At 38.0% G+C, this 26,874-nt stretch overlaps 1 protein-coding gene across 1 annotated transcript in view; it reads right to left on the bottom strand.

Moving 5' to 3' along the window:
• Positions 1-26,874, bottom strand: part of LOC128639044 (NXPE family member 4-like) — a 112,676-nt gene that overhangs the window by 25,893 nt on the left and 59,909 nt on the right. Inside the window, 7 exon segments of the mRNA XM_053691185.1 lie at positions 1,265-1,292; positions 1,295-1,384; positions 1,386-1,436; positions 1,439-1,485; positions 3,772-4,020; positions 5,033-5,393; positions 24,704-24,752. Coding sequence (XP_053547160.1) covers positions 1,265-1,292; positions 1,295-1,384; positions 1,386-1,436; positions 1,439-1,485; positions 3,772-4,020; positions 5,033-5,393; positions 24,704-24,752 — 875 coding nt within the window.

Below are 26,874 nucleotides of genomic sequence, written 5' to 3'. Positions count from 1 at the left end.
TTGTACAAAACTACCATATAGAATATGTATTTATAAATAGATATATATTGTACAAAAACTACCATATAGAATATGTATTTATAAATAGATATATATTGTACAAACAACCATATAGAATATGTATTTATAAATAGATATATATTGTACAAAAATACCATATAGAATATTTATTTATAAATAGATATATATTGTACAAAAATACCATATAGAATATGTATTTATAAATAGATAGTATATTGTACAAAACTACCATATAGAATATGTATTTATAAATAGATATATATTGTACAAAACTACTATATAGAATATGTATTTATAAGTAGATATATATTGTACAAAACTACCATATAGAATATGTATTTATAAATACCATATTATTGTACAAAACTACCATATAGAATATGTATTTATAAATTGATATATATTGTACAAAACGAACATATAGAATATGTATCTTATAAGTAAATATATATTGTACAAACACTACCATATAGAATATGTATTTATAAGTAGATATATATATATATATTGTACCAAAACTACCATATAGAATATGTATTTATAAATAGATATATATTGCACAAAACTACCATATAGAATATGTATTTATAATAGATATATAATTGCACAAAACAACAATATAGAATATGTATTTATAAGTAGATATATATATTGTACAAAACTACATATAGAATATGTATTTATGAATAAATAGAACATATTCTGCTATGTAAAGAACATTGGAATGTGAAATATTCATATTTTCATGTCGGGTCTTGCGCAGAGTTGGGGGTTTTCTTTTTCAATTTTTGCTGCATTGACTTCTTTGGGGGAATACCGCTAACGGTGCATGATAACCTAACTTTCTCGGCTTTTTGCGCACATTGGGTAAGGCGAGCGAAAATGTTTTACTTTTTAGCTTGTAATGCAAGCGCTACACGACACGCACAAAAATGACTCTACTTCTAGCCAGAGTTAGCACTGTGAGCAGGAGCGTTAAATACCGCTCCACTTGTAATTTAGCCCCTAAATGTTCTTTATATATACATACACACACATTTGTGGCAATTAATAATATATTATTCACCATAAACAATAAAAAGTATTAACATTGTAACAGTCATAAAATGAATCTGCAAACAAAAAAAAATTATATAACTTTAATGAAGCCCTAAAGAGGGTTGTGTGTGTTTAAAAAAAAAAATGCATTTTGAGCACTTATTTTTACAACTTTTTCTTCCTGACAGGAGAATATAAAACTTACTGTTATTGCCTTCAGTAAAGTGCATGATGGAAACTGACGTATTGTGGAGTCCCCTATAAGGAACAGCTTCTTCCCCTGAAGACATCTAATATAATCCTCCCCATTTCGATAAGGAGTCAATATTACAATAAACAGGGATCCAGAGATCATTCAAAAAATATCCACTGGGGAAATGGAGAGGCTCATTCCTGTCTGACATTTTGGTTTTGAATTGGTTTCCATTTCTAGAAAAGAGAAGAAATTGGGGATTTTTTTTATTGCAGAACCCAATATTTTTGTAACATCTAAAAGAGTGTTTCCTAATATTTCATATGTGTGCGATCTAACAATCCCTGCTTCATAAATGAAACTTGTTGCAGGCTTGCAGAATCTGCTTGTTGTAAGCTTCATAAATGGAACCCATTTCTTATAACCTGTTCCAAGCTCATGTTACTGACAATTCAAGTTTCTGCTGCAGATAATATTAACATCACCCTTTTATTGATATGCAATAAACCCAATCAGCATTGAGATGAGAGGCTCAATGTCAGAGAGAGTATTACTCAGTATTGTCAGGGTACAGCTACCCCATTCTTTTGATTGGTTAATCAAGCTATATTGAAATTAGCAGGAAAATGCAGATCTGGTGTACAACTGATACTGTTCTTGAAATTGCCATTGACTGATAGGGACAACTTACATGCTATTCTGGTGGGCTGGGACAAATTTCCAAAGATTTATCCAAATTATAGTTCTAAAGGGAACCCCAGAAAACCCCACAATTTTCTTTCATGATTAATGACAGAACATACATTTAAAAAAAAACTCCAATTTACTTCTATTGTCAAATTTGTTTCATTCTCTTGTTTTTCCTTTGCGAAAGGAGCAACAAGGCACTACTGGCAGCTAGCCTGAAACACATATAGTTAGCAAATCACAAGAGACAAAAGTGTGCAGCACCAATCAGCAGCTAGCTACCAATAGTTGGCAAGTTTACAAGTGGAGCACAAATTAATGCTCCTGCTTGAGCGTTAATTGCGCTAGTGTTCTGTCCATATTTTCATATGTACATCTTTAAGTGCTGTTTTAGTTCTTGTGCTCTCTCTAGTGTTATGTTTTATTATTGTATTCAAATTAATGTATATTCTCTGTTCTACCTCTGACCTTTTTGAGGTCACTTCCTGCCTCCATTTTAGTTTCACTTTGTGTGTGTAAATTAGTTTCATTTTGTGTGTGTAAATTAGTTTCACTTTGTGTGTGTAAAGTTTGCTAGAACTTTCTGCTATAGCTTTGTAGAGGCAAATTCTTTTTACCTGGCAATTACCACTTCTGGAACCTCAGAATTCTTTCTCCCTGCAACAATAAAGCATGAAGGATTCACAAATCTCTGCTGTGGAATTTGTGTGTGTTAAGCTACTGCTGGATACTACTAAACTGTAAGTAGGATTGCATGTCTAACTTTCCATCAGAAGACAGTCATCTTGCAAACAGTAGATGAAGTCAGAATAGCTAGAGTTAAGGTTTTTGCTCTCAAATTACCAGTTGAAAGTAAACAATTTTCCCTCTAGCAGGTAACCTGACTAGTCCAAAAATCCGAACATAGAATATCGCATGCACGTTCAAGTATTTCCCCATAGAAGTCAATGGAGAATAAAATGTGGAAAAAACCTAACACCTCACTCACGCGCAAACACGAACGCATATTTTCATTTGCGCTAAACTATCATGAAAATATGCATATTTCATATTCCAATGTTCTTTACATAACAGATTGTTCTATTTTTTCATAAATACATATAATATTTCTACATATTATGATGTTATTTTGTTACAATTTATACCTATATATATTTATATGTACACATGATTATGTATAGGTATAGATAATTACAGATATATAGAAATATCTAAATACTTAGAACTATTCTGCTATGTGCAGAACATTGGAAAGCATAATATTTACAGTAAATACAATGGGGCATATTTATCAATGTGCGAGCAGACATGATACAAAGTAGCGTATCATGTCTGCCGCACATGGATAAATGCTGACAGCATAGGCTGTCAGCATTTATCATTGCACCAGCAGTTCTTGTGAAATGCTGGTGCAATGCCGCCCCCTGCAGATTTGCGGCTAATCGGCCACTAGCACGGGGGTGTCAATTAACCCGATCGTATTCGATCGGGTTGATTTCTGTCTGCCGCATCAGAGCAGGCGGACAAGTTATGGATCAGCTGTCTTTTAGACCACTGCTTCATAACTTCTGTTTCCAGGGGCATACGGAGCTTGATAGATATGCTCCATAGCTAAAACCTTTATTAAATATGAATATTGCATAAATATGCAAAGGGCTCCAACACACTTATATATATGTCTAGGGCATCAGAACATTTTATACAGTATTGCAAAATAAACACAACATTTTCTAAACTTAGGGCAACAGAAGATATTTTTTGCAAAATAAACACAATATTTTCTAAGCTTAGGATCAGCAATGAGCATTATTCTAGTAAGGATGAAGTCATACTGGTATCTTCTGTTTCACAAATCAAACTCTTCAAAGGCGAGACGCTTTCTTGCTGGCGAATAGTAGCAATAAGAAAGGAGCAGGACTGGGTGGTGATGTCAGAGCTGGAATGGACTGTCAGTTGATGTGGATGATCTGGATCAAAATGACTGTCTGTTGATGATGATGATCTGTGTGCTGATGGACTTTTAGAAAAGTAAGTCTCTATGGAGGTATGAAGTGTAGCTCTCTTCTTTTCTCTGTAGATTTCTTTGTAACAGACATAAGCCCCCAAAATGTTACCATTGACTGTGGATCTTCATTCAATGTCCCTATCATGCTTTTCAAAAAGAGTCATAGAGCTATCAAGATGACCGGGAAAGTTACAAAGAGAATTTTTTGAAGTTAAGCCTTCAGGCTGTTCGATGATCTCAACCCCATTTTGCACTTCTTCTTCTCTCTCCTCTTCAAGTTCTAGAAGATCTTCATTGCTGAGGAGCTCAGCATGCTAAGGCACTGTGGCTGAGCTCTGTAGCAACCCAAGGGTTGCAGGTTCGATCCCCGGCGAGGTCCACTCAGCCTTTCATCCTTACCCAATACATACATACATACATACAGTATGGGGCACAAGCAGTTCAGCAACATCTTCTGGCTCTACTTACAGCTCTAACTGCCTTGCCATGTCTACAATATTTTCAGTAACATTAGCTACAGAATCATCAATGGCTTCGGAATCATCAGCTAAACTGTGGGCATCATTTTTTCCAGGCCCTTTTCATTGTGGTATCCCTTCATGTAATTCCAAGCATCTCTTACAGTTTTAATGCAATCCAAGATGTTGTAGATTTTCCAGAATTTCGATAGGACTTCTTGCCCTGCACCTTCTTCTTTGTCTATTGCCGCAATACACTTACTGAATGTTCTTTTAAAAGTAGTTTTAACTTGAAGGCGGCTCTGACACATTGATCTGGGCTGCAGTAATGAGGTGGTATTTAATGGTAGGAATTCCACTGTAATGTTAGGTATGAGCTCATCTAGCATTCGAGGGTGTCCAGGGGCATTATCAACAAGCAGCAAAATGTTGAAAGGGATATTGTTGTCCTTGCAATAAGCTTTCACCTCTGGAACAAAGCAGGTGTCAAACCAATCCTCAAAAGGGCTGCAGTCACCCATGCTTTTTTATTAGCCCTCCAATGCACTGGAAGTCTAGTTTTAACTTAGTTCTTCAAAGCTCTTGGATTTTGAAAATCGTAAATTCGCAAAGGCTTTAGCTTTAAGGTACCAGAAGCATTGCCACCTAATAGAAGGGTTATTCTATCTTTAGCTGGCTTGTAGCCTGGCATTGATTTTTCCTGTCTTGCAATGAAGGTTCTTGCAGGCATCTTCTTCCAGAATAGACCATTTTCATCCACATTAAAAATATGATCCATGGAGTAGCCTCTATCTTCAATAATTTTTGCAAAATCACTTGGATAGCTTTCTGCAGCCTCAGTTTCTGCAGCAGCTGCCTCTCTTTGTACTTTGATGTTATGTAAGTTAGACCTCTTCTTAAACCTATCAAACCATCCACCATCCTTTGCTGCCTCACCTTTCTTAGCCTTCAGGTCATTTAATAGGCTTAAGGCTTTACTTTGTATAATTGCCTGGTTTACAGGAACATGGCATGTTATCTGATTTCCAATCTAAAGTATTAAGAGTCTCTCCATGTCTGCAACAATGCTATTCCTTTTTTTCTAATTGTTTTGGTGTTAACAGGTGTAGCACTTTTAACTTCTGCAACAATATATTCTCTGTTTTTCATGACTGTGTTACCTGTGGTCCTAGTGAAGCCTAGCTTTTGGCCTATTTCAGCTTGAATTACACCTTCATACAATCTAATAATTTTAAGCTTCATATCCAAGGTGATTTACGGCATTTCTTTTTATCTGACATTATTGCAAAACTTCCACAATCAGTCAGCTCTAGGTAAAGGTACATTTGTACTGTTCAGTATTGTACTGTTCTGTGTGCCAAGCGTGATACAGTCAGTACTGTACATGTATATGTTCCCTAAAGTTTGCATCAAACAATATGCCCCAGTCAATGTCTATGTACAGTGCAGTCTCTCTCTCTCTCTCTCTTCTCTCTCTCTTCTCTCTCTCTTCTCTCTCTCTTCTCTCTCTCTTCTCTCTCTCTTCTCTCTCTCTCTTCTCTCTCTCTCTCTCTCTCTCTTCTCACACTCTCTCTCACACTCTCACTCTCTCTCCACACATTTACCCAGGTAAAAACAGACATTACCCAAGGGGCTGTGTGTAAAGTCTGATGTACTGTAATTTCCCCCATCTACACAAGTTTGCCTTCACCTGAGGGGTTTAAGGAAGGCACCCTGCTGATCCTCTGGCATACACCCCAAGTGAACCTTGGGGAAGGAGGTTTTAGAGATGTATTTGTATGTATCTCAATATTAAAACCCAATGGCTGCCTTTTTTTCTATCACCTGAGATCTCATATCTTTGAGCCTTTATAACGTTTGTGTGAAATATTGTTTTTGAATAATTTGTATTAGATGGTGTCATTATGAGAGTAACTATACTTTGTAATGTTTTTTTATGTGTTTTGTGCAACTTTTTAGTTTCGTGAAACAGTTCACCAGAGCTCTGAAGTCGGGGTAATGGTTCGAGCATGAATCATGATTGTGCTTAGGTGATCACATTTACTTTCAACTCATAATACGAATAAGCCCTGCAATATACCCCTTATTGCTCAGGTGCAAATGTTTTGCGCTCCACTCATAATCTAGCCCAGTGTAGGATATGTGCATATTTATTTCCAACAAAGGATAACAAGAGAATGATGCACATTTGAAAATAGAAGTAAATTTAAATGTGGCTTAAAATGACACACTCTGGGGATCAGTTCCGGAGGAGGAGCCTAGCACAGATGGCTGAGTGCTGTACTCCAGTCCCACAGCCATTGGTGGTTTTTCTATGCACCAAGCCCTGAAACCAGGAGTAGCTGCCTGGACAGCAGAATACAACGCTGCCAGAACAGACACAGTGGAACCTCATCCCACTGTATTAACATCCCTCAGTTTGGAAAGACCTGCAATTCTATCTTCTATATTAAAAACAGACAGACAAATTGCTATAAAGTTCTTTTCTTCTTTATTTTTCCACCCTCTCCCATGGACGTTGGGTGAGAGGGGGTAAGCTAAGCTATGTGTAAAGGTTTGTGGCACTGACCAGAGAGAAACACGTTTTCTTCCTGACCTCCCCTTAGACCACAGCATCTGTTCACTTACCTTTCCTCACTGGGCGCGAAGAACAGGAACGCTGTGCACTGTGTCCGGAGAGGATCTCCGATCTCTACTTTGAGTCTCCCAGGTAATCTGTGCCGGGCCAGGTGATTGTTTCTCTTCCTCCCCCCACCGCTGCTGTGTGGGAGGAAGCGAATGCAGCGTGGGCCCGGCTGAAAGGTTGGAAAAAGCCCTCTGTCCACTGTGCTACCACTGGGGAGCTCTGTGAGGATAATCGGCGGCCGTTGCCCTCCTCTCCCACCGGTGCTGTACGGGAGGAAGCTGGCCCATCCTGGACTATCTCATGGGACTAGAGAAACTACAAGGGTGCCCATGCAAGGGGGTGAGTGAAATAAAGATCCTTTTTTGGATCTCTTTTCTTTATTTTATGCGGTGTAGGGGAAGCTTCTTAAAGCACAAAAGCAATCTAAGGCACAGGAGGCGAACTGGAATGCATGGTATAACATATGCGAAACTCTTTACACGGTCACATTGCTTTTGTTAACACAGTCATAACCTAAAATACACAAACTCTGCACTTTTGAAAGCTTCAAGTGGACACATAAATCTACAACTTGCAACGGATATAATTACAAGGGACACAAATTGTTGGTATCTTTTACTGTGTAACAATTTACACTGCTGCTGGCAGTATCTAACTGGGACATATAAGACATTTTCTTTGGAATATATGCTCTCTTACCTAGAAAAGAAAGGAACAGGAAGGAGAAAAGGAAAAGAAAAGAAATTTGGAACCGTTTTTTTTTGCAACTGAGAGGTTAATCCTATGCGATATAGGATACTGATGATAAGTGAACTTCATAGGATTGAAGGATTAATAATTAAGTCTAATTACTCTTTTTGGTTCTAAGCTGCTCTAACTATTATAACTAGAACTGCTTGCAGGGCTACTTTAAGCTCCACTAATTTCTCTCTGGTGGGAAGCTGGTGTTCTAACATAAAGGAAGATAACCTTTTTTTTTTCTGGTCCTGTTGAATTTTCAATCCTTTTCCTTTTCCTGATACTTTTGAGTAAAAATTTGCAGCGGTAGTAACTGTTCCTGTATTATTAAGAGAATTTGTCTTCCCTCACTTATGGGGAAAAAAGAGGAAAGGGGAAAAAAACAATTGAAGGGATATTTTTTATAGATCTTCTTTAGTATTTGTTAAGTTAAACAAAATATTTCTAAAAACACATCCAAACGTTTATATTCATTAAGATATAGCTTCTAACTAATGTAATATATTTAGTCTAGAACTGTAACTAAAATATTTCCCAGACTTGTTTAAAGTTTAATCTGCTGAGCTCTTCTATCAGGGATAATATAGACAAACTGTAAGCTTCCAGCTGCAGGACTATCCCCGTATCATATACTTTATATGGATTAAATCAAAGAAGTGTTTTTAACATTTAACAGAGGACATTGAAATGTATTACACTATTGACAGATGTTAAATGATTAAGATCTGTTATATGCGAAAATACCTGTGCTTCCTACTAACATTGCTATAACTCCATTTACCTTTTCATACAGAGTCACTGAATTAACAATGTATTAGCCTTTTGGTAAAATATACAATTCTATGTCCTATTCTGAAGTTCTACGTTTATACAACACGGCTATCGAGCAACTATAATTTATCCCTCTAAGCTTAAAGTCACAGTAAAGGGCATAATACACTGCTTTGAAGATGCCCAAATGTCTGAAAACCTCTTTAATACACTCGACTTACCAGCTCAGTAGCAGAATATCTGGTTTATGTAAATAATTTGAGTAATAAAATGCAGGTCTCAAACTTAGGGAAGCCCTGCGACTCTTGGCAGTTGCGAGGCATGGGGCAAGGTTTTTTGTTTTTTTTCTGTTCTCCCTTTCACTCTCCTGCTTTCTCCTCTCCCTTTCCTTCTTTACATAAATGTCCATAGGGGTAGATAAATGTAAGATAGTGTCCTGGAATGTAGGGGGCATCTCAACACCCATTAAAAGAAAGGCAATCCTTGCCCAGCTACGGAAAGCCCAAACCGATATAGGCTTCATTCAGGAAACTCACTTAAGTGTAGAGGAATCTTTAAAGCTGAAAGCATCTTGTGTAAAAGAAATCTACTTTGCGCCTAGTGTGAAGAGAAAGAGGGGGGTAGCTATATTAATAGGGAAAAGAATAAATCCGGAAATCATTCACTTCAAAGCTGATCTCGGGGGGAGATATGTTCTGCTGAAGGTCAAAATTGCCCAAAAAATCTACACACTCTGCAACATATATGGCCCTAATGTGTTTGAAACAGAATTTTGGAACGCTCTTCAATCTAAACTTCTTTTATATACTGCGGGGCACCTGATTCTTGCCGGCGATTTTAATATGGCACCTCAATGTCCAATCGATAGGTTAAGACGGAACACCTAACAGTTGAAACAAAAAAAAGATAATTTGGAATCTAAGATGTTTAAAAAAATCATGCAAAACTTAACATTACGAGATATATGGAGAGCTCAGAATCCTGCTGTTCAGAATTTTACCTGCCTCTCCAAAGCCCATAAAACCCTATCAAGGATTGATATATTTTTGATTGATGAACGTTTATCTACAACGCGGGTGAAATCTGGAATATTGCTGATTTTATTATTACAAAATTTTAACTGCAATTCTAGCATCTAGATTACAGGGGGGCACTTGCAAAAATCATACACACTGACCAAGCAGGGTTTCTAAGCAAACGCAACTCTGTGGCAAAAATTAGAGAGGTCTTAGTTGTGATTGAGTATTTTGAGAATTTGTCAGATTCCGATGGCGGGGGAGAGGGTCTCCCTAATCTCGCCATTCTATCTATTGATGCCGAAAAGGCTTTCGATTCAATTTTCCATGAGCATATAAATACCTCATTAATACAATTTGGCATCAGAGTTAAGTTCCCTGAATTTGTAGGCAATTTATATAGTCAAGCTTCTACAAGACTGATAGTGAATAATAACCTCTCCCCCCCTATCTCATTGGGTAGAGGGACGCGTCAGGGATGCCCTCTCTCCCCCGCTTCTCTTTGATATTGCCATTGAACCTTTTTAGCAATCAACATAAGGAAATGCCTTGATGGCATATAAATCCGCAATCACAAGATAAAAATTGGGTTATATGCGGATGACTTACTTCTGTATCTGCCTAATACTAAATCAAATATTCCTAAGCTGTTTCAGATAATGGATCATTTTGGTTCCTTTTCTGGGTACAAAGTGAATATGACGAAGTCTGAAATATTCTGGCTTAGGAAAAATAGCTATCTAAAACATTCTATCTTAAACATTCCTTTTTGAGAGGTCACAGACTCTTTTAAATATCTAGGGATTTGTATCCCGGTTAAGTTTGCGGATTTATATAACCTTAACATTCCTCCAATATTAAAATTTATTAAAGAAAAATTTAAGACATGGCAAAACCTACCTCTATCAATTTCTGGCCGAATTGCCTTATTCAAAATGGCGCTTCTTCCGAAGCTGCTCTATATCCTCCAAAACACTCCCATAGTTTTATTAGAAAAAGATTTTTGTTTAATTAACAGCTCGCTGATACAGTTTCTCTGGCAGGAGAAAATATCAAAGATTTCTCTTATCAAACTTTCAGCACTGAAGGAATATGGAGGCTTTGCACTACCTGATATAAGATTATACAATCTAAAGGCTAGATTTAGAGTTTTGACGGTAACGACCCGAAAAGCTAACGCTGGCTTTTTTCTGGCCGCACCTTTTAAATAACTCTGGTATTGAGAGTCCACAGAATGGCTGCGTTAGGCTCCAAAAAAGGAGCGTAGAGCATATTTAACGCAACTTCATCTCTCGATACCAGAGTTGCTTACGCAAGCGGCCAGCTTAAAAAACGTGCTCGTGCACGATTCCCCCATAGGAAACAATGGGGCTGTTTGAGCTGAAAAAAAACCTAACACCTGCAAAAAAGCCGCGTTCAGCTCCTAACGCAGCCCCATTGTTTGCTATGGGGAAACACTTCCTACGTCTGCACCTAACACTCTAACTTGTACCCCGAGTCTAAACACCCCTAGCCTTACACTTATTAACCCCTAATCTGCCGCCCCCGCTATCGCTGACCCCCTGCATATTATTTTTAACCCCTAATCTGCCGCTCCGTAAACCGCCACTACTTACATTATCCCTATGTACCCTTAATCTGCTGCCCCTAACACCGCCGACCCCTATATTATATTTATTAACCCCTAATCTGCCCCCCACAACGTCGCCTCCACCTGACTACACTTATTAACCCCTAATCTGCCGAGCGGATCTCACCGCTACTATAATAAAGTTATTAACCCCTAATCCGCCTCACTCCCGCCTCAATAACCCTATAATAAATAGTATTAACCCCTAATCTGCCCTCCCTAACATTGCCGACACCTAACTTCAAGTATTAACCCCTAATATGCCGACAGGAGCTTACCGCTATTCTAATAAATGTATTAACCCCTAAAGCTAAGTCTAACCCTAACACTAACACCCCCCTAAGTTAAATATAATTTAAATCTAACAAAATAAATTAACTCTTATTAAATAACTTATTCCTATTTAAAGCTAAATACTTACCTGTAAAATAAACCCTAATATAGCTACAATATAAATTATAATTATATTGTAGCTATTTTAGGATTTATATTTATTTTACAGGTAACTTTGTATTTATTTTAACCAGGTACAATAGCTATTAAATAGTTAAGAACTATTTAATAGCTAAAATAGTTAAAATAATTACAAAATTACCTGTAAAATAAATCCTAACCTAAGTTACAATTAAACCTAACACTACACTATCAATAAATTAATTAAATAAAATACCTACAATTATCTACAATTAAACCTAACACTACACTATCAATAAATTAATTAAATACAATACCTACAAATAAATACATTTAAATAAACTAACTAAAGTACAAAAAATATTTACAAACATTAGAAAAATATTACAACAATTTTAAACTAATTACACCTACTCTAAGCCCCCTAATAAAATAACAAAGCCCCCCAAAATAAAAAAATGCCCTACCCTATTCTAAATTACAAAAGTTCAAAGCTCTTTTACCTTACCAGCCCTGAACAGGGCCCTTTGCGGGGCATGCCCCAAAGAATTCAGCTCTTTTGCCTGTAAAAAAAACACATACAATACCCCCCCTCAACATTACAACCCACCACCCACATACCCCTAATCTAACCCAAACCCCCCTTAAATAAACCTAACACTAAGCCCCTGAAGATCTTCCTACCTTATCTTCACCCTGCCAGGTTCACCGATCCGTCCTCGGAAGTCTTGATCCAAGCCTCGGCAGTGTTGATCCAAGCCCAAGCGGGGGGCTGAAGAGTGACGTCCATCCTCGGGCTGAAGTCTGGATCCAAGTGGCGGGCTGAAGAAATCCATCATCGGGATGAAGTCGGAAGTCCATCATCGGGATGAAGTCTTCTATCAAGCAGCATCTTCAATCTTCTTTCTTCCGGCGGACGCGGATCCAACCTCTTCAAGCGACGCCTACTAGCCGAATGACGGTTCCTTTAAGGGACGTCATCCAAGATGGCGTCCCTCGAATTCCGATTGGCTGATAGGATTCTATCAGCCAATCGGAATTAAGGTAGGAAAATTCTGATTGGCTGATGGAATCAGCCAATCAGAATCAAGTTCAATCCGATTGGCTGATCCGATCAGCCAATCAGATTGAGCTCGCATTCTATTGGCTGATCGGAACAGCCAATAGAATGCGAGCTCAATCTGATTGGCTGATTCCATCAGCCAATCAGAATTTTCCTACCTTAATTCCGATTGGCTGATAGAATCCTATCAGCCAATCGGAATTCGAGGGACGCCATCTTGGATGACGTCCCTTAAAGGAACCGTCATTCTTCAGTTGGACGTCGTCGGAAGAAGATTGATCCGCGCTGGAGGTCTTCACGATGGAGCCGGTCCTCATCGGATGAAGATAGAAGATGCCGCTTGGATCAAGATGGTTGCCGGTCTGGATCGCCTCTTCTTCCCGGATAGGATGAAGATTTTGAAGCCTCTTCTGGACCTCTTCAGCGCCGGATGATGGATGTCTAGCCCCCCGCTTGGGTTGGATGAAGATTTTGGAGCCAGGACGGATCGGTGATACCTGGTGAGGTGAAGATAAGGTAGGAAGATCTTCAGGGGCTTAGTGTTAGGTTTATTTAAGGGGGGTTTGGGTTAGATTAGGGGTATGTGGGTGGTGGGTTGTAATGTTGGGGGGGGTATTGTATGTGTTTTTTTACAGGCAGAAGAGCTGAATTCTTTGGGGCATGCCCCGCAAAGGGCCCTGTTCAGGGATGGTAAGGTAAAAGAGCTTTGAACTTTTGTAATTTAGAATAGGGTAGGGCATTTTTTTATTTTGGGGATCTTTGTTATTTTATTAGGGGGCTTAGAGTAGGTGTAATTAGTTTAAAATTGTTGTAATATTTTTCTAATGTTTGTAAATATTTTTTTATTTTTTGTAACTTAGTTCTTTTTTTTTTTTGTACTTTAGTTAGTTTATTTAATTGTATTTATTTGTAGGAATTGTATTTAATTTATTTATTGATAGTGTAGTGTTAGGTTTAATTGTAGATAATTGTAGGTATTGTATTTAATTTATTTATTGATAGTGTAGTGTTAGGTTTAATTGTAACTTAGGTTAGGATTTATTTTACAGGTAATTTTCTAATTATTTTAACTATTTTAGCTATTGTACCTGGTTAAAATAAATACAAAGTTGCCTGTAAAATAAATATTAATCCTAAAATAGCTACAATATAATTATAATTTATATTGTAGCTATATTAGGGTTTATTTAACAGGTAAGTATTTAGATTTAAATAGGAATAATTTATTTAATAAGAGTTAATTTATTTCGTTAGATTTAAATTATATTTAACTTAGGGGGGGTGTTAGGGTTAGGGTTAGACTTAGCTTTAGGGGTTAATACATTTATTAGAATAGCGGTGAGCTCCAGTCGGCAGATTAGGGGTTAATACTTGAAGTTAGGTGTCGGCAATGTTAGGGAGGGCAGATTAGGGGTTAATACTATTTATTATAGGGTTATTGAGGCGGGAGTGAGGCGGATTAGGGGTTAATAACTTTATTATAGTAGCGGTGCGGTCCGCTCAGCAGATTAGGGGTTAATAAGTGTAGGCAGGTGGAGGCGACGTTGTGGGGGGCAGATTAGGGGTTAATAAATATAATATAGGGGTTGGCGGTGTTAGGGGCAGCAGATTAGGGGTACATAGCTATAATGTAGGTGGCGGCGGCGGCGTGCAGACGGCAGATTAGGGGTTAATAATAATATGCAGGGGGTCAGCGATAGCGGGTGCGGCAGATTAGGGGTTAATAAATATAATATAGGGGTCGGCGGGTGTTAGAAACATAGATATTGACGGCAGATAAGAGCCATAGGCCCAGCAAGTCTGCCCGACCTTACCTAACAGTATAAACTTATCTAGTTCGTAGGATAGCCCTATGCTTGTCCCATGCATTTTTAAAGTCCCCCCACAGTGTTTGTTGCTACTACCTCTTGAGGAAGTTTATTCCATAAATCAATCACTCTTTCTGTAAAGAAGTGCTTCCTCAAATTACTCCTGAATCTACTACCCTTTAGCTTGAGCTCATGACCCCTTGTTCTTGAATTTTCCATTTTATGTAAAATACCCACAGCCTCAGTTTTACTAAACCCTTTAATGTACTTGAAAGTTGCTATCATATCACCTCTTTCCCTTCTCTCCTCTAAGCTATACATATTTAGGTCATTGAGCCTATCCTGGTAAGTTTTATTTTTTAGACCATGTACCATTTTGGTAGCCCTCCTTTGCACAGATTCAAGTTTGTTAATATCCTTCTGAAGATATGGCCTCCAGAACTGCACACAATACTCAAGATGAGGCCTAACTAATGATCTATAAAGTGGCATAAGAACCTTACTATTTCTGCTGCAAATACCTCTAACAATACATCCAAGCATTCTGCTAGCCTTACTCGCTGCATTACTACATTGTTTACTAAGTTTTAAATCATCTGAAATAATAATTCCCAAGTCCTGTTCCTCGTCTGTAACAGTCAGTAAAGTGTCATTGAGTCTGTAATTAACATTTGGATTTTTCTTCCCTAAATGCATTATTTTACACTTTGCTGTGTTAAACTTTAGATCCCAGTCGTTTGTCCAATCCTCCAATTGTTGTACATCACTTCTCATTTTGTCTACCCCCCCTGGAACATCCACTCTGTTGCAAATTTTTGTATCATCTGCAAAGAGACATACTTTCCCCTGTAGCCCTTTGCTGATATCGCAGATAAATATGTTAAACAAAACAGGCCCCAGAACTGACCCCTGAGGAACACCACTAGTAACAGCCCCCTCTGCTGAATGAACTCCATTTACTAAGAAACTTTGTTTTCTGTCCTTAAGCCAGCATTCCACCCAGTTCACAATTTTTGAATCTAGACCAAGGAGATATAGTTTGTGAATAAGTTTATTGTGTGGGACGGTGTCAAATGCTTTGCTGAAATCTAGATATGCTACATCAACTGCTCCTCCCTTGTATAATACTTTTGTTACATAATCAAAGAAGTCAATTAGATTAGTCTGACATGATCTCCCTGAAGTAAAACCATGCTGATTTTGGTCCTCTAAATTGTTTGTCTTTATGTAAGTCATAATTCTTTCTTTTAAGAGGCTTTCCATTAATTTCCCTACTACTGAAGTTAAACTAACTGGCCTGTAGTTGCCAGATTCTTCTCTACTGCCCTTTTTATGAAGAGGTATTACATTTGCTATTCTCCAATCATCTGGGACAGCTCCTGTTAATAGTGACTGATTAAACAGATCAGTTAATGGGACACTAAGCACTGATCGAAGTTCTTTTAAAACCCTTGGATGAATATTATCAGGACCCACTGCCTTTGTAACATTTATTTTTGATAATGCTAACAAAACCTCATCCTCTGTAAAAAGATTACTGTTAAGCTTGTTTCTATTTTGCGTAGCATCCCTTAATGTAGACATTGTATCTTCACAATCTTTAGTGAGAACAGAAGTAATCATTGAGACAGTCTGCAATCTCCTTATCTCCTTCTATTATTCTACCATCAACTGATTTCAATTTTACTATTCCTACCTTATTTTTTCTTCTTTCACTGATATATCTAAAGAATGTTTTGTCCCCATGTTTTACTGACTGTGCTATCTTCTCTTCTGCATGAGCTTTAACCTTCCTAATTAACTGCTTAGTCTTTTTTTGTTGGAGTCTCCATATTTTCATATCATCATCTGCTTGTGTGTGTCTGTAATTTTTATAAGCTATCTTTTTTGTCTTTACAGCATGTGCTACTTCTTTGGAAAACCAAATTGGTTTCCGCTTTCTTTTACTTTTACAGACATGTCTAATACAGTGTGCGGTTGCATCTAAAATGGCACCTTTCACAAATTCCCACTGTTCTTGAACCCCTGTAATAAGAGTTTTCCCCCTTTAAATAGTTTTTTAGGTATTCTCCCATTAATGAAAAATCTGCCGTCCTAAAGTCTAAAACTTTTGTTTTAGTCTGGGTGGACAGTTCCTGAACATGAATACTAAACCAAACAGATTGATGATCACTGGATCCTAAGTTCTCACCTACAGACACATCTGAATTTGTATCACTGTTTGTAAGTATTAGATCTAATATAGCTTCCTTACGAGTTGGTTCCTTGACTAATTGTTCAAGTGATTCCCCTAGCAGAGAGGGGCAGCAGATTAGGGGTACATAGGGATAACGTAGTTGGCGGCAGTGTACGGAGCGGAAGATTAGGGGTTAAAAATTTTTATAGAGTGGCGGGTGATGTGGGGGGGCCTCGGTTTAGGGGTACATAGGTAGTTTATGGGTGTTAGTGTACTTTAGAGCACAGTAGTTAAGAGCTTTATGAACCGGCGTTAGCCCAGAAAGCTCTTAACTACTGACTTTTTTTCTGCGGCTGGAGTTTTGTCGTTAGAATTCTAACGCTCACTTCAGACACGACTCTAAATACCGGAGTTAGAAAGATCCCATTGAAAAGATAGGATACCCAATTGACGTAAGGGGATCTGCGGTATGGAAAAGTCACGGCTGAAAAGTGAGCGTTAGACCCTTTCCTGACTGACTCCAAATACCGGCGGTAGCCTTAAACCAGCGTTAGGAGCCTCTAACGCTGGTTTTCACGGCTACCGCCAAACTCTAAATCTAGGCCTTAGCTTTCTTGCTCGTTTAGTAACTGATTGGATTTCATCTAATAACTAAGTTCTAAATAATGAGCTTGAAATCAATGTCTGTAACCCATATTTTCCATCTGCATTGATTTACTCTGTGCCAAAGAAAATACCGGCAGAAATTAAGAGGATTAAAACAATTTTTAACCCACTCAAGGCGTGGTATAAAATAACCAATCTTCTTTCAATTAATAGTATGGTTTCCTATTATTTACCTATAATAGGGAATCCGAAATTCCAAGCAGGTTTAAACTCTTCGATGTTTAGAGGGTGGCACAACGCTGGATTAAACAGGGTATGTCAAGTAGTAGACAAGGACAGGAAATGTATTACAATGTTTCAGGAATTGAAAACAGAATTTAGTTTGCCTAATAAAGATTTTTTTGCCTACCTGCAGTTAAGGCATTTTGCTTTGGAAATAATTAAAGAAGCGGGCTGGAATTGGGGATTAGGTAAACTGGAGAACTGGCTCGTATTAACTAGAAATGGCCATATGTCCATTGCTCCATGCTACTGTCTCTTGGGCACTAGTAAAGGTGCTCCAATTCTAACAAAATTGGAATCAGACTGGAATTCATTAATTGCCCAGAGCAATATTGAATCAAAAACCCTTCAACTGTCAATTAACAAAATAGCTCAGGCTACACTCTCTGCGACCTGGCGTGAAGCACATGTTAAACTTCTTCATAGAGCATATTTTACCCCCGAGAGAGGCCTCAGGTGTTGCAACATTGGATTTAATAGATGCCCTAAATGTTCATATCCTGCAGCTGGTTTAATAAATATGCTATGGTCCTGTCCAAAAATAAGAAACTTTTGGATCAAATTGGAATTCTGGCTAAAGAACGCATTAAAGATAGCTCCTGTTGCTTTATCACTCTTCCAGATAATATTTTGTCTTAAGAATGAACCTGGTAAACAGTCCAGCAAAAAAACAGTAATTTCCTCCATCCTTGCCACTAGATATCTAATTTGTAAAAAATGGAAAAGTCGAGCACTTCCAAGCACCTCTGAAGTTAAGAACTGAATGAAAAAGCAATGTATTAGATAATGAGCATGATATTAGAAACTTTTTTAATAACTGGGCAGCATTAATAAAAATATTTTCCTCTGCAGAAATAAATCATTTGATCTTCCAATTCCAAAATTCAGAAATATTTCTTCTAGGGAACTGGTAGGCTGCTGGGAAGGGTGGAGGAGAGCAGATTGGTGTGTTCCCCCTTTTTTTTTTTTTCTTTTTATTTATCATCCTTTTTTTTTTCACATAAGGGGTAATAGTGGTGTAAAAATTCTCCAAAGCCACTGTTGGAGATAATTGATCTCTTTCTATTTTCTGAATAATGTACAATGTAGTTATATCCATGTATGACAGATACAACTAATGTTGTATTGTATAAACTAATATCTGTGGAATTTGTGGAATATGGAATGCTTTAACATTTGTTTTTTTTTGTTTTTTTCATTTATTGTACATGATTACAAATGTATCATTTTTATTTTTTGTCTTGTACAGTGTCTTGGAATTTAAATAAACAATAATAAAATGACACGCTCTATCTAAATCATGCAAGTTAAATTTTGACTTTCCTATCCTTTAATTCAACACTTTAAAAATAGCTACAGCAAAGCAAGATATGCCTATAACTACCCTGCATACTTCTCATTTGTGATCATTTCCCCAGATATGCCTATAACTACCCTGCATACTTATCATGTGTGATCATTTCCCCAGATATGTCTATAACTACCCTGCATACTTATCGTGTGTGATCATTTCCCCAGATATGCCTATAACTACCCTGCATACTTATCATGTGTGATCATTTCCCCAGATATGTCTATAACTACCCTGCATACTTATCGTGTGTGATCATTTCCCCAGATATGCCTATAACTACCCTGCATACTTATCATGTGTGATCATTTCCCCAGATATGCCTATAACTACCCTGCATACTTATCATGTGTGATCATTTCCCCAGATATGCCTATAACTACCCTGCATACTTATCGTGTGTGATCATTTCCCCAGATATGCCTATAACTACCCTGCATACTTATCATGTGTGATCATTTCCCCAGATATGCCTATAACTACCCTGCATACTTATCATGTGTGTGATCATTTCCCCAGATATGTCTATAACTACCCTGCATACTTATCATGTGTGATCATTTCCCCAGATATGCCTATAACTACCCTGCATACTTATCATGTGTGATCATTTCCCCAGATATGCCTATAACTACCCTGCATACTTATCATGTGTGATCATTTCCCCAGATATGCCTATAACTACCCAGCATACTTATCGTGTGTGATCATTTCCCCAGATGTGCCTATAACCACCCTGCATACTTATCATGTGTGATCATTTCCCCAGATACGCCTATAACTACCCTGCATACTTATCGTGTGTGATCATTTCCCCAGATACGCCTATAACTACCCTGCATACTTATCATGTGTGATCATTTCCCCTGATATGCCTATAACTACCCTGCATACTTATCATGTGTGATCATTTCCCCAGATATGCCTATAACTACCCTGCATACTTATCATGTGTGATCATTTCCCCAGATACGCCTATAACTACCCTGCATACTTATCATGTGTGATCATTTCCCCTGATATGCCTATAACTACCCTGCATACTTATCATGTGTGATCATTTCCCCAGATATGCCTATAACTACCCTGCATACTTATCGTGTGTGATCATTTCCCCAGATATGTCCTATAACTACCCTGCATACTTATCATGTGTGATCATTTCCCCAGATATGCCCATAACTACCCTGCATACTTATCGTGTGTGATCATTTCCCCAGATATGCCTATAACTACCCTGCATACTTATCATGTGTGATCATTTCCCCAGATATGCCTATAACTACCCTGCATACTTATCATGTGTGATCATTTCCCCAGATATGTCTATAACTACCCTGCATACTTATCATGTGTGATCATTTCCCCAGATATGTCTATAACTACCCTGCATACTTATCATGTGTGATCATTTCCCCAGATATGCCTATAACTACCCTGCATACTTATCGTGTGTGATCATTTCCCCAGATATGTCTATAACTACCCTGCATACTTATCGTGTGTGATCATTTCCCCAGATATGCATATAACTACCCTGCATACTTATCATGTGTGATCATTTCCCCAGATATGCCTATAACTACCCTGCATACTTATCATGTGTGATCATTTCCCCAGATATGTCTATAACTACCCTGCATACTTATCATGTGTGATCATTTCCCCAGATATGCCTATAACTACCCTGCATACTTATCATGTGTGATCATTTCCCCAGATATGCCTATAACTACCCTGCATACTTATCATGTGTGATCATTTCCCCAGATATGTCTATAACTACCCTGCATACTTATCATGTGTGATCATTTCCCCAGATATGTCTATAACTACCCTGCATACTTATCATGTGTGATCATTTCCCCAGATATGCCTATAACTACCCAGCATACTTATCATGTGTGATCATTTCCCCAGATATGCCTATAACTACCCTGCATACTTATCATGTGTGATCATTTCCCCAGATATGCCTATAACTACCCTGCATACTTATCATGTGTGATCATTTCCCCAGATATGCCTATAACTACCCTGCATACTTATCATGTGTGATCATTTCCCCAGATATGCCTATAACTACCCTGCATACTTCTCATGTGTGATCATTTCCCCAGATATGTCTATAACTACCCTGCATACTTATCATGTGTGATCATTTCCCCAGATATGCCTATAACTACCCTGCATACTTATAATTTGTGATCATTTCCCCAGATATGCCTATAACTACCCTGCATACTTATCATGTGTGATCATTTCCCCAGATATGCCTATAACTACCCTGCATACTTATCATGTGTGATCATTTCCCCAGATATGCCTATAACTACCCTGCATACTTATCATGTGTGATCATTTCCCCAGATACGCCTATAACTACCCTGCATACTTATCATGTGTGATCATTTCCCCAGATACGCCTATAACTACCCTGCATACTTATCGTGTGTGATCATTTCCCCAGATATGTCTATAACTACCCTGCATACTTATCATGTGTGATCATTTCCCCAGATATGCCTATAACTACCCTGCATACTTATCATGTGTGATCATTTCCCCAGATATGCCTATAACTACCCTGCATACTTATCATGTGTGATCATTTCCCCAGATATGCCTATAACTACCCTGCATACTTATCATGTGTGATCATTTCCCCAGATATGCCTATAACTACCCTGCATACTTATCATGTGTGATCATTTCCCCAGATATGCCTATAACTACCCTGCATACTTATCATGTGTGATCATTTCCCCAGATATGCCTATAACTACCCAGCATACTTATCATGTGTGATCATTTCCCCAGATACGCCTATAACTACCCTGCATACTTATCATGTGTGATCATTTCCCCAGATATGCCTATAACTACCCTGCATACTTATCATGTGTGATCATTTCCCCAGATATGCCTATAACTACCCTGCATACTTATCATGTGTGATCATTTCCCCAGATATGTCTATAACTACCCTGCATACTTATCATGTGTGATCATTTCCCCAGATATGCCTATAACTACCCTGCATACTTATCATGTGTGATCATTTCCCCAGATATGCCTATAACTACCCTGCATACTTATCATGTGTGATCATTTCCCCAGATATGCCTATAACTACCCAGCATACTTATCATGTGTGATCATTTCCCCAGATATGCCTATAACTACCCTGCATACTTATCATGTGTGATCATTTCCCCAGATATGTCTATAACTACCCTGCATACTTATCATGTGTGATCATTTCCCCAGATATGTCTATAACTACCCTGCATACTTATCGTGTGTGATCATTTCCCCAGATATGTCTATAACTACCCTGCATACTTATCATGTGTGATCATTTCCCCAGATATGCCCATAACTACCCTGCATACTTATCATGTGTGATCATTTCCCCAGATATGCCTATAACTACCCTGCATACTTATCATGTGTGATCATTTCCCCAGATATGTCTATAACTACCCTGCATACTTATCATGTGTGATCATTTCCCCAGATATGCCTATAACTACCCTGCATACTTATCATGTGTGATCATTTCCCCAGATATGTCTATAACTACCCTGCATACTTATCATGTGTGATCATTTCCCCAGATATGCCTATAACTACCCTGCATACTTATCATGTGTGATCATTTCCCCAGATATGCCTATAACTACCCTGCATACTTATCGTGTGTGATCATTTCCCCAGATATGCCTATAACTACCCTGCATACTTATCGTGTGTGATCATTTCCCCAGATATGCCTATAACTACCCTGCATACTTATCATGTGTGATCATTTCCCCAGATATGCCTATAACTACCCTGCATACTTATCATGTGTGATCATTTCCCCAGATATGCCTATAACTACCCTGCATACTTATCGTGTGTGATCATTTCCCCAGATATGCCTATAACTACCCTGCATACTTATCATGTGTGATCATTTCCCCAGATATGTCTATAACTACCCTGCATACTTATCGTGTGTGATCATTTCCCCAGATATGCCTATAACTACCCTGCATACTTATCGTGTGTGATCATTTCCCCAGATATGCCTATAACTACCCTGCATACTTATCGTGTGTGATCATTTCCCCAGATATGCCTATAACTACCCTGCATACTTATCATGTGTGATCATTTCCCCAGATATGCCTATAACTACCCTGCATACTTATCATGTGTGATCATTTCCCCAGATATGCCTATAACCACCCTGCATACTTATCATGTGTGATCATTTCCCCAGATATGCCTATAACTACCCTGCATACTTCTCATGTGTGATCATTTCCCCAGATATGCCTATAACTACCCTGCATACTTATCATGTGTGATCATTTCCCCAGATATGCCTATAACTACCCTGCATACTTATCATGTGTGATCATTTCCCCAGATATGCCTATAACTACCCTGCATACTTATCATGTGTGATCATTTCCCCAGATATGCCTATAACTACCCTGCATACTTATCATGTGTGATCATTTCCCCAGATATGTCTATAACTACCCTGCATACTTATCATGTGTGATCATTTCCCCAGATATGCCTATAACTACCCTGCATACTTATCATGTGTGATCATTTCCCCAGATATGTCTATAACTACCCTGCATACTTATCATGTGTGATCATTTCCCCAGATATGCCTATAACTACCCTGCATACTTATCATGTGTGATCATTTCCCCAGATGTGCCTATAACTACCCTGCATACTTATCATGTGTGATCATTTCCCCAGATATGCCTATAACTACCCTGCCATACTTATCATGTGTGATCATTTCCCCAGATATGTCTATAACTACCCTGCATACTTATCATGTGTGATCATTTCCCCAGATATGTCTATAACTACCCTGCATACTTATCGTGTGTGATCATTTCCCCAGATATGCCTATAACTACCCTGCATACTTATCATGTGTGATCATTTCCCCAGATATGTCTATAACTACCCTGCATACTTATCATGTGTGATCATTTCCCCAGATATGCCTATAACTACCCTGCATACTTATCATGTGTGATCATTTCCCCAGATATGCCTATAACTACCCTGCATACTTATCATGTGTGATCATTTCCCCAGATATGCCTATAACTACCCTGCATACTTATCATGTGTGATCATTTCCCCAGATATGCCTATAACTACCCTGCATACTTATCATGTGTGATCATTTCCCCAGATATGCCTATAACTACCCTGCATACTTATCGTGTGTGATCATTTCCCCAGATATGCCTATAACTACCCTGCATACTTATCATGTGTGATCATTTCCCCAGATATGCCTATAACCACCCTGCATACTTATCATGTGTGATCATTTCCCCAGATATGCCTATAACTACCCTGCATACTTATCATGTGTGATCATTTCCCCAGATATGTCTATAACTACCCTGCATACTTATCATGTGTGATCATTTCCCCAGATATGCCTATAACTACCCTGCATACTTATCATGTGTGATCATTTCCCCTGATACGCCTATAACTACCCTGCATACTTATCATGTGTGATCATTTCCCCAGATATGCCTATAACTACCCTGCATACTTATCATGTGTGATCATTTCCCCAGATATGCCTATAACTACCCTGCATACTTATCATGTGTGATCATTTCCCCAGATATGCCTATAACTACCCTGCATACTTATCATGTGTGATCATTTCCCCAGATATGCCTATAACTACCCTGCATACTTCTCATTTGTGATCATTTCCCCCTTGATTCAAGTTTAACAGAAATAAGAGTTGAACTCACTGTTACAACTCACGACATCTATGAACTTGAAATGTGTTGGTATTTCAACTCCAATATTGGACCTACAAAATAATATATAAAAAACATGTTAATAAATATTTCATAGTTTGCAATAAAAATAAACATTTTCTTGGAAGAACATACCTGAAATTATGGGCTATCGCAATCCATCATTTGATAATTATCAGAATGTTAATTGTTAATGATGAGCCCTTTAAGATGGAAATAACTATCAGCCATATACCTTGTCTTTGGCAGCACTTTTTTTTATTATTCTTTTAGTAAAAAAAAAAAGCCCTATACATAAAGGGACAGTCTACTTGAAATTTGTTATTGTTTAAAAAGATATGAACTAAAGCCCTCTAGTGGTCAAAATGCATTCAGATTAGAGGCAGTCTTCAAGGTCTAAGAAATTAGCATATGAAACATATGAACTAATGCCCTCTAGTGGTCAAAATGCATTCAGATTAGAGGCAGTCTTCAAGGTCTAATAAATTAGCATATGAACCTCCTAGGTTTATTATTATTATCAGGTATTTGTAGAGCGACAACAGATTCCACAGCGCAGGTTTAGCTTTCAACTAAGAATACCAAGGGAACAAAGCAAAATTAGTGATAAAAGTAAATTGAAAAGTTGTTTAAAATTGCATGTCCTATCTGAATCATAAACATTTTATTCTGACTAGACTGTCCCTTTAACATATGCCAGTCCTGTTATGATATAATTTGTATGCACGGTTGCAAACTGTCAAGCATTTTGTTGGTATACATCACATATGAAATGTAGGTTGTGTGCTGTTGTTGCCTTTCTTTTTTTCAGGTATGAGATATGTGTAGGGTTTGACTGCATGAGTAAGGTCTGTGCCTATTTGAATCTTGCTGAAAATGTGCACTTTGTGATTTATGTGATTTTCCGCAGAGCAGTAGTTGTGCACATCAACAATTTATTCCCATTTTGACTGATGATATAAATTCTAGATCAGCCCAGCTGTACCTTTTGCCAGTCTTCCTTCCCTATAAATGTCCTGCTTTCACAAAATGAAACTTAGGGCCATCCAGCTGTGTCCCCAGACGGCATTGACACCACCCATGATACAAGAACCTACCCATGACAATTCATGAACCTACCCCTCTAACATTCTCTCTGTCCAAAGTGTCCCGAGTCTCCTGGTTAAAGGTGCTAAATATTAGGAGTATGTAACAATGAGAAAGTGGTGGTGATCTGCATTTAAAAATGATGGGAATATTTGTATTTTTTAATATTTCTAAAGTGTCAGATAGTAGTTTATTATGCCTGTAATTTTTAGTACGTTATTATGCCATGAATACCCTGCCTGTGTTTAAACCATTTATTATGATATGTCATTTTATTATTAACCTAAATTAATACAATTTTCTCTGGGTTTCCCAAAAGTGCTGCATAGCACTGTAACTCTCAGGGATATGCTAGTATGTCCATTGTGAGAGAAATATTTCAAACAAATTTGTTAATATTCCTTTTTAGCGACTATTTAATCTGTGGGATTAACTTAATTGTTGACATTAAAAGGTGAGCTATACTGGGGGACCTGGCCACAATGCACATGAAGAGGTAAGCTATACTGAAGGACTTAGCCACAATGCACATGAAGAAGTAAGCTATACTGAAGGACTTAGCCACAATGCACATGAAGAGGTAAGCTATACTGGAGGACTTAGGCACAATGCACATGAAGAGGTAAGCTATACTGGAGGACTAAGTCACAATGCACATGAAGAGGTAAGCTATACTGAAGGACTTAGCCCCAATGCACAAGAAGAGGTAAGCTATACTGAAGGACTAAGCCACAATGCACATGAAGAGGTAAGCTATACTAAAGGACTTAGCCCCAATGCACAAGAAGAGGTAAGCTATACTAGAGGACTTAGCCACAATGAACATGAAGAGGTAAGCTATACTGGAGGACTTAGCCCCAATGCACAAGAAGAGATAAGCTATACTGGAGGACTTTGCCACAATGCATATGAAGAGGTAAGCTATACTGGAGGACTAAGCCACAATGCACATGAAGAGGTAAGCTATACTGAAGGACTTAGCCACAATGCACATGAAGAGGTAAGCTATACTGGAGGACTTAGCCACAATGCACATGAAGAGGTAAGCTATATTGAAGGACTTAGCCAAAATGCACATGAAGAGGTAAG

Source organism: Bombina bombina, chromosome 8 (assembly GCF_027579735.1).
Source record: "Bombina bombina isolate aBomBom1 chromosome 8, aBomBom1.pri, whole genome shotgun sequence".
Taxonomy (NCBI): Eukaryota; Metazoa; Chordata; class Amphibia; order Anura; family Bombinatoridae; genus Bombina; species Bombina bombina.
The sequence above is the reverse complement of the archived record's forward strand: the minus strand, read 5'-3'. Positions and strand labels throughout refer to the sequence as shown.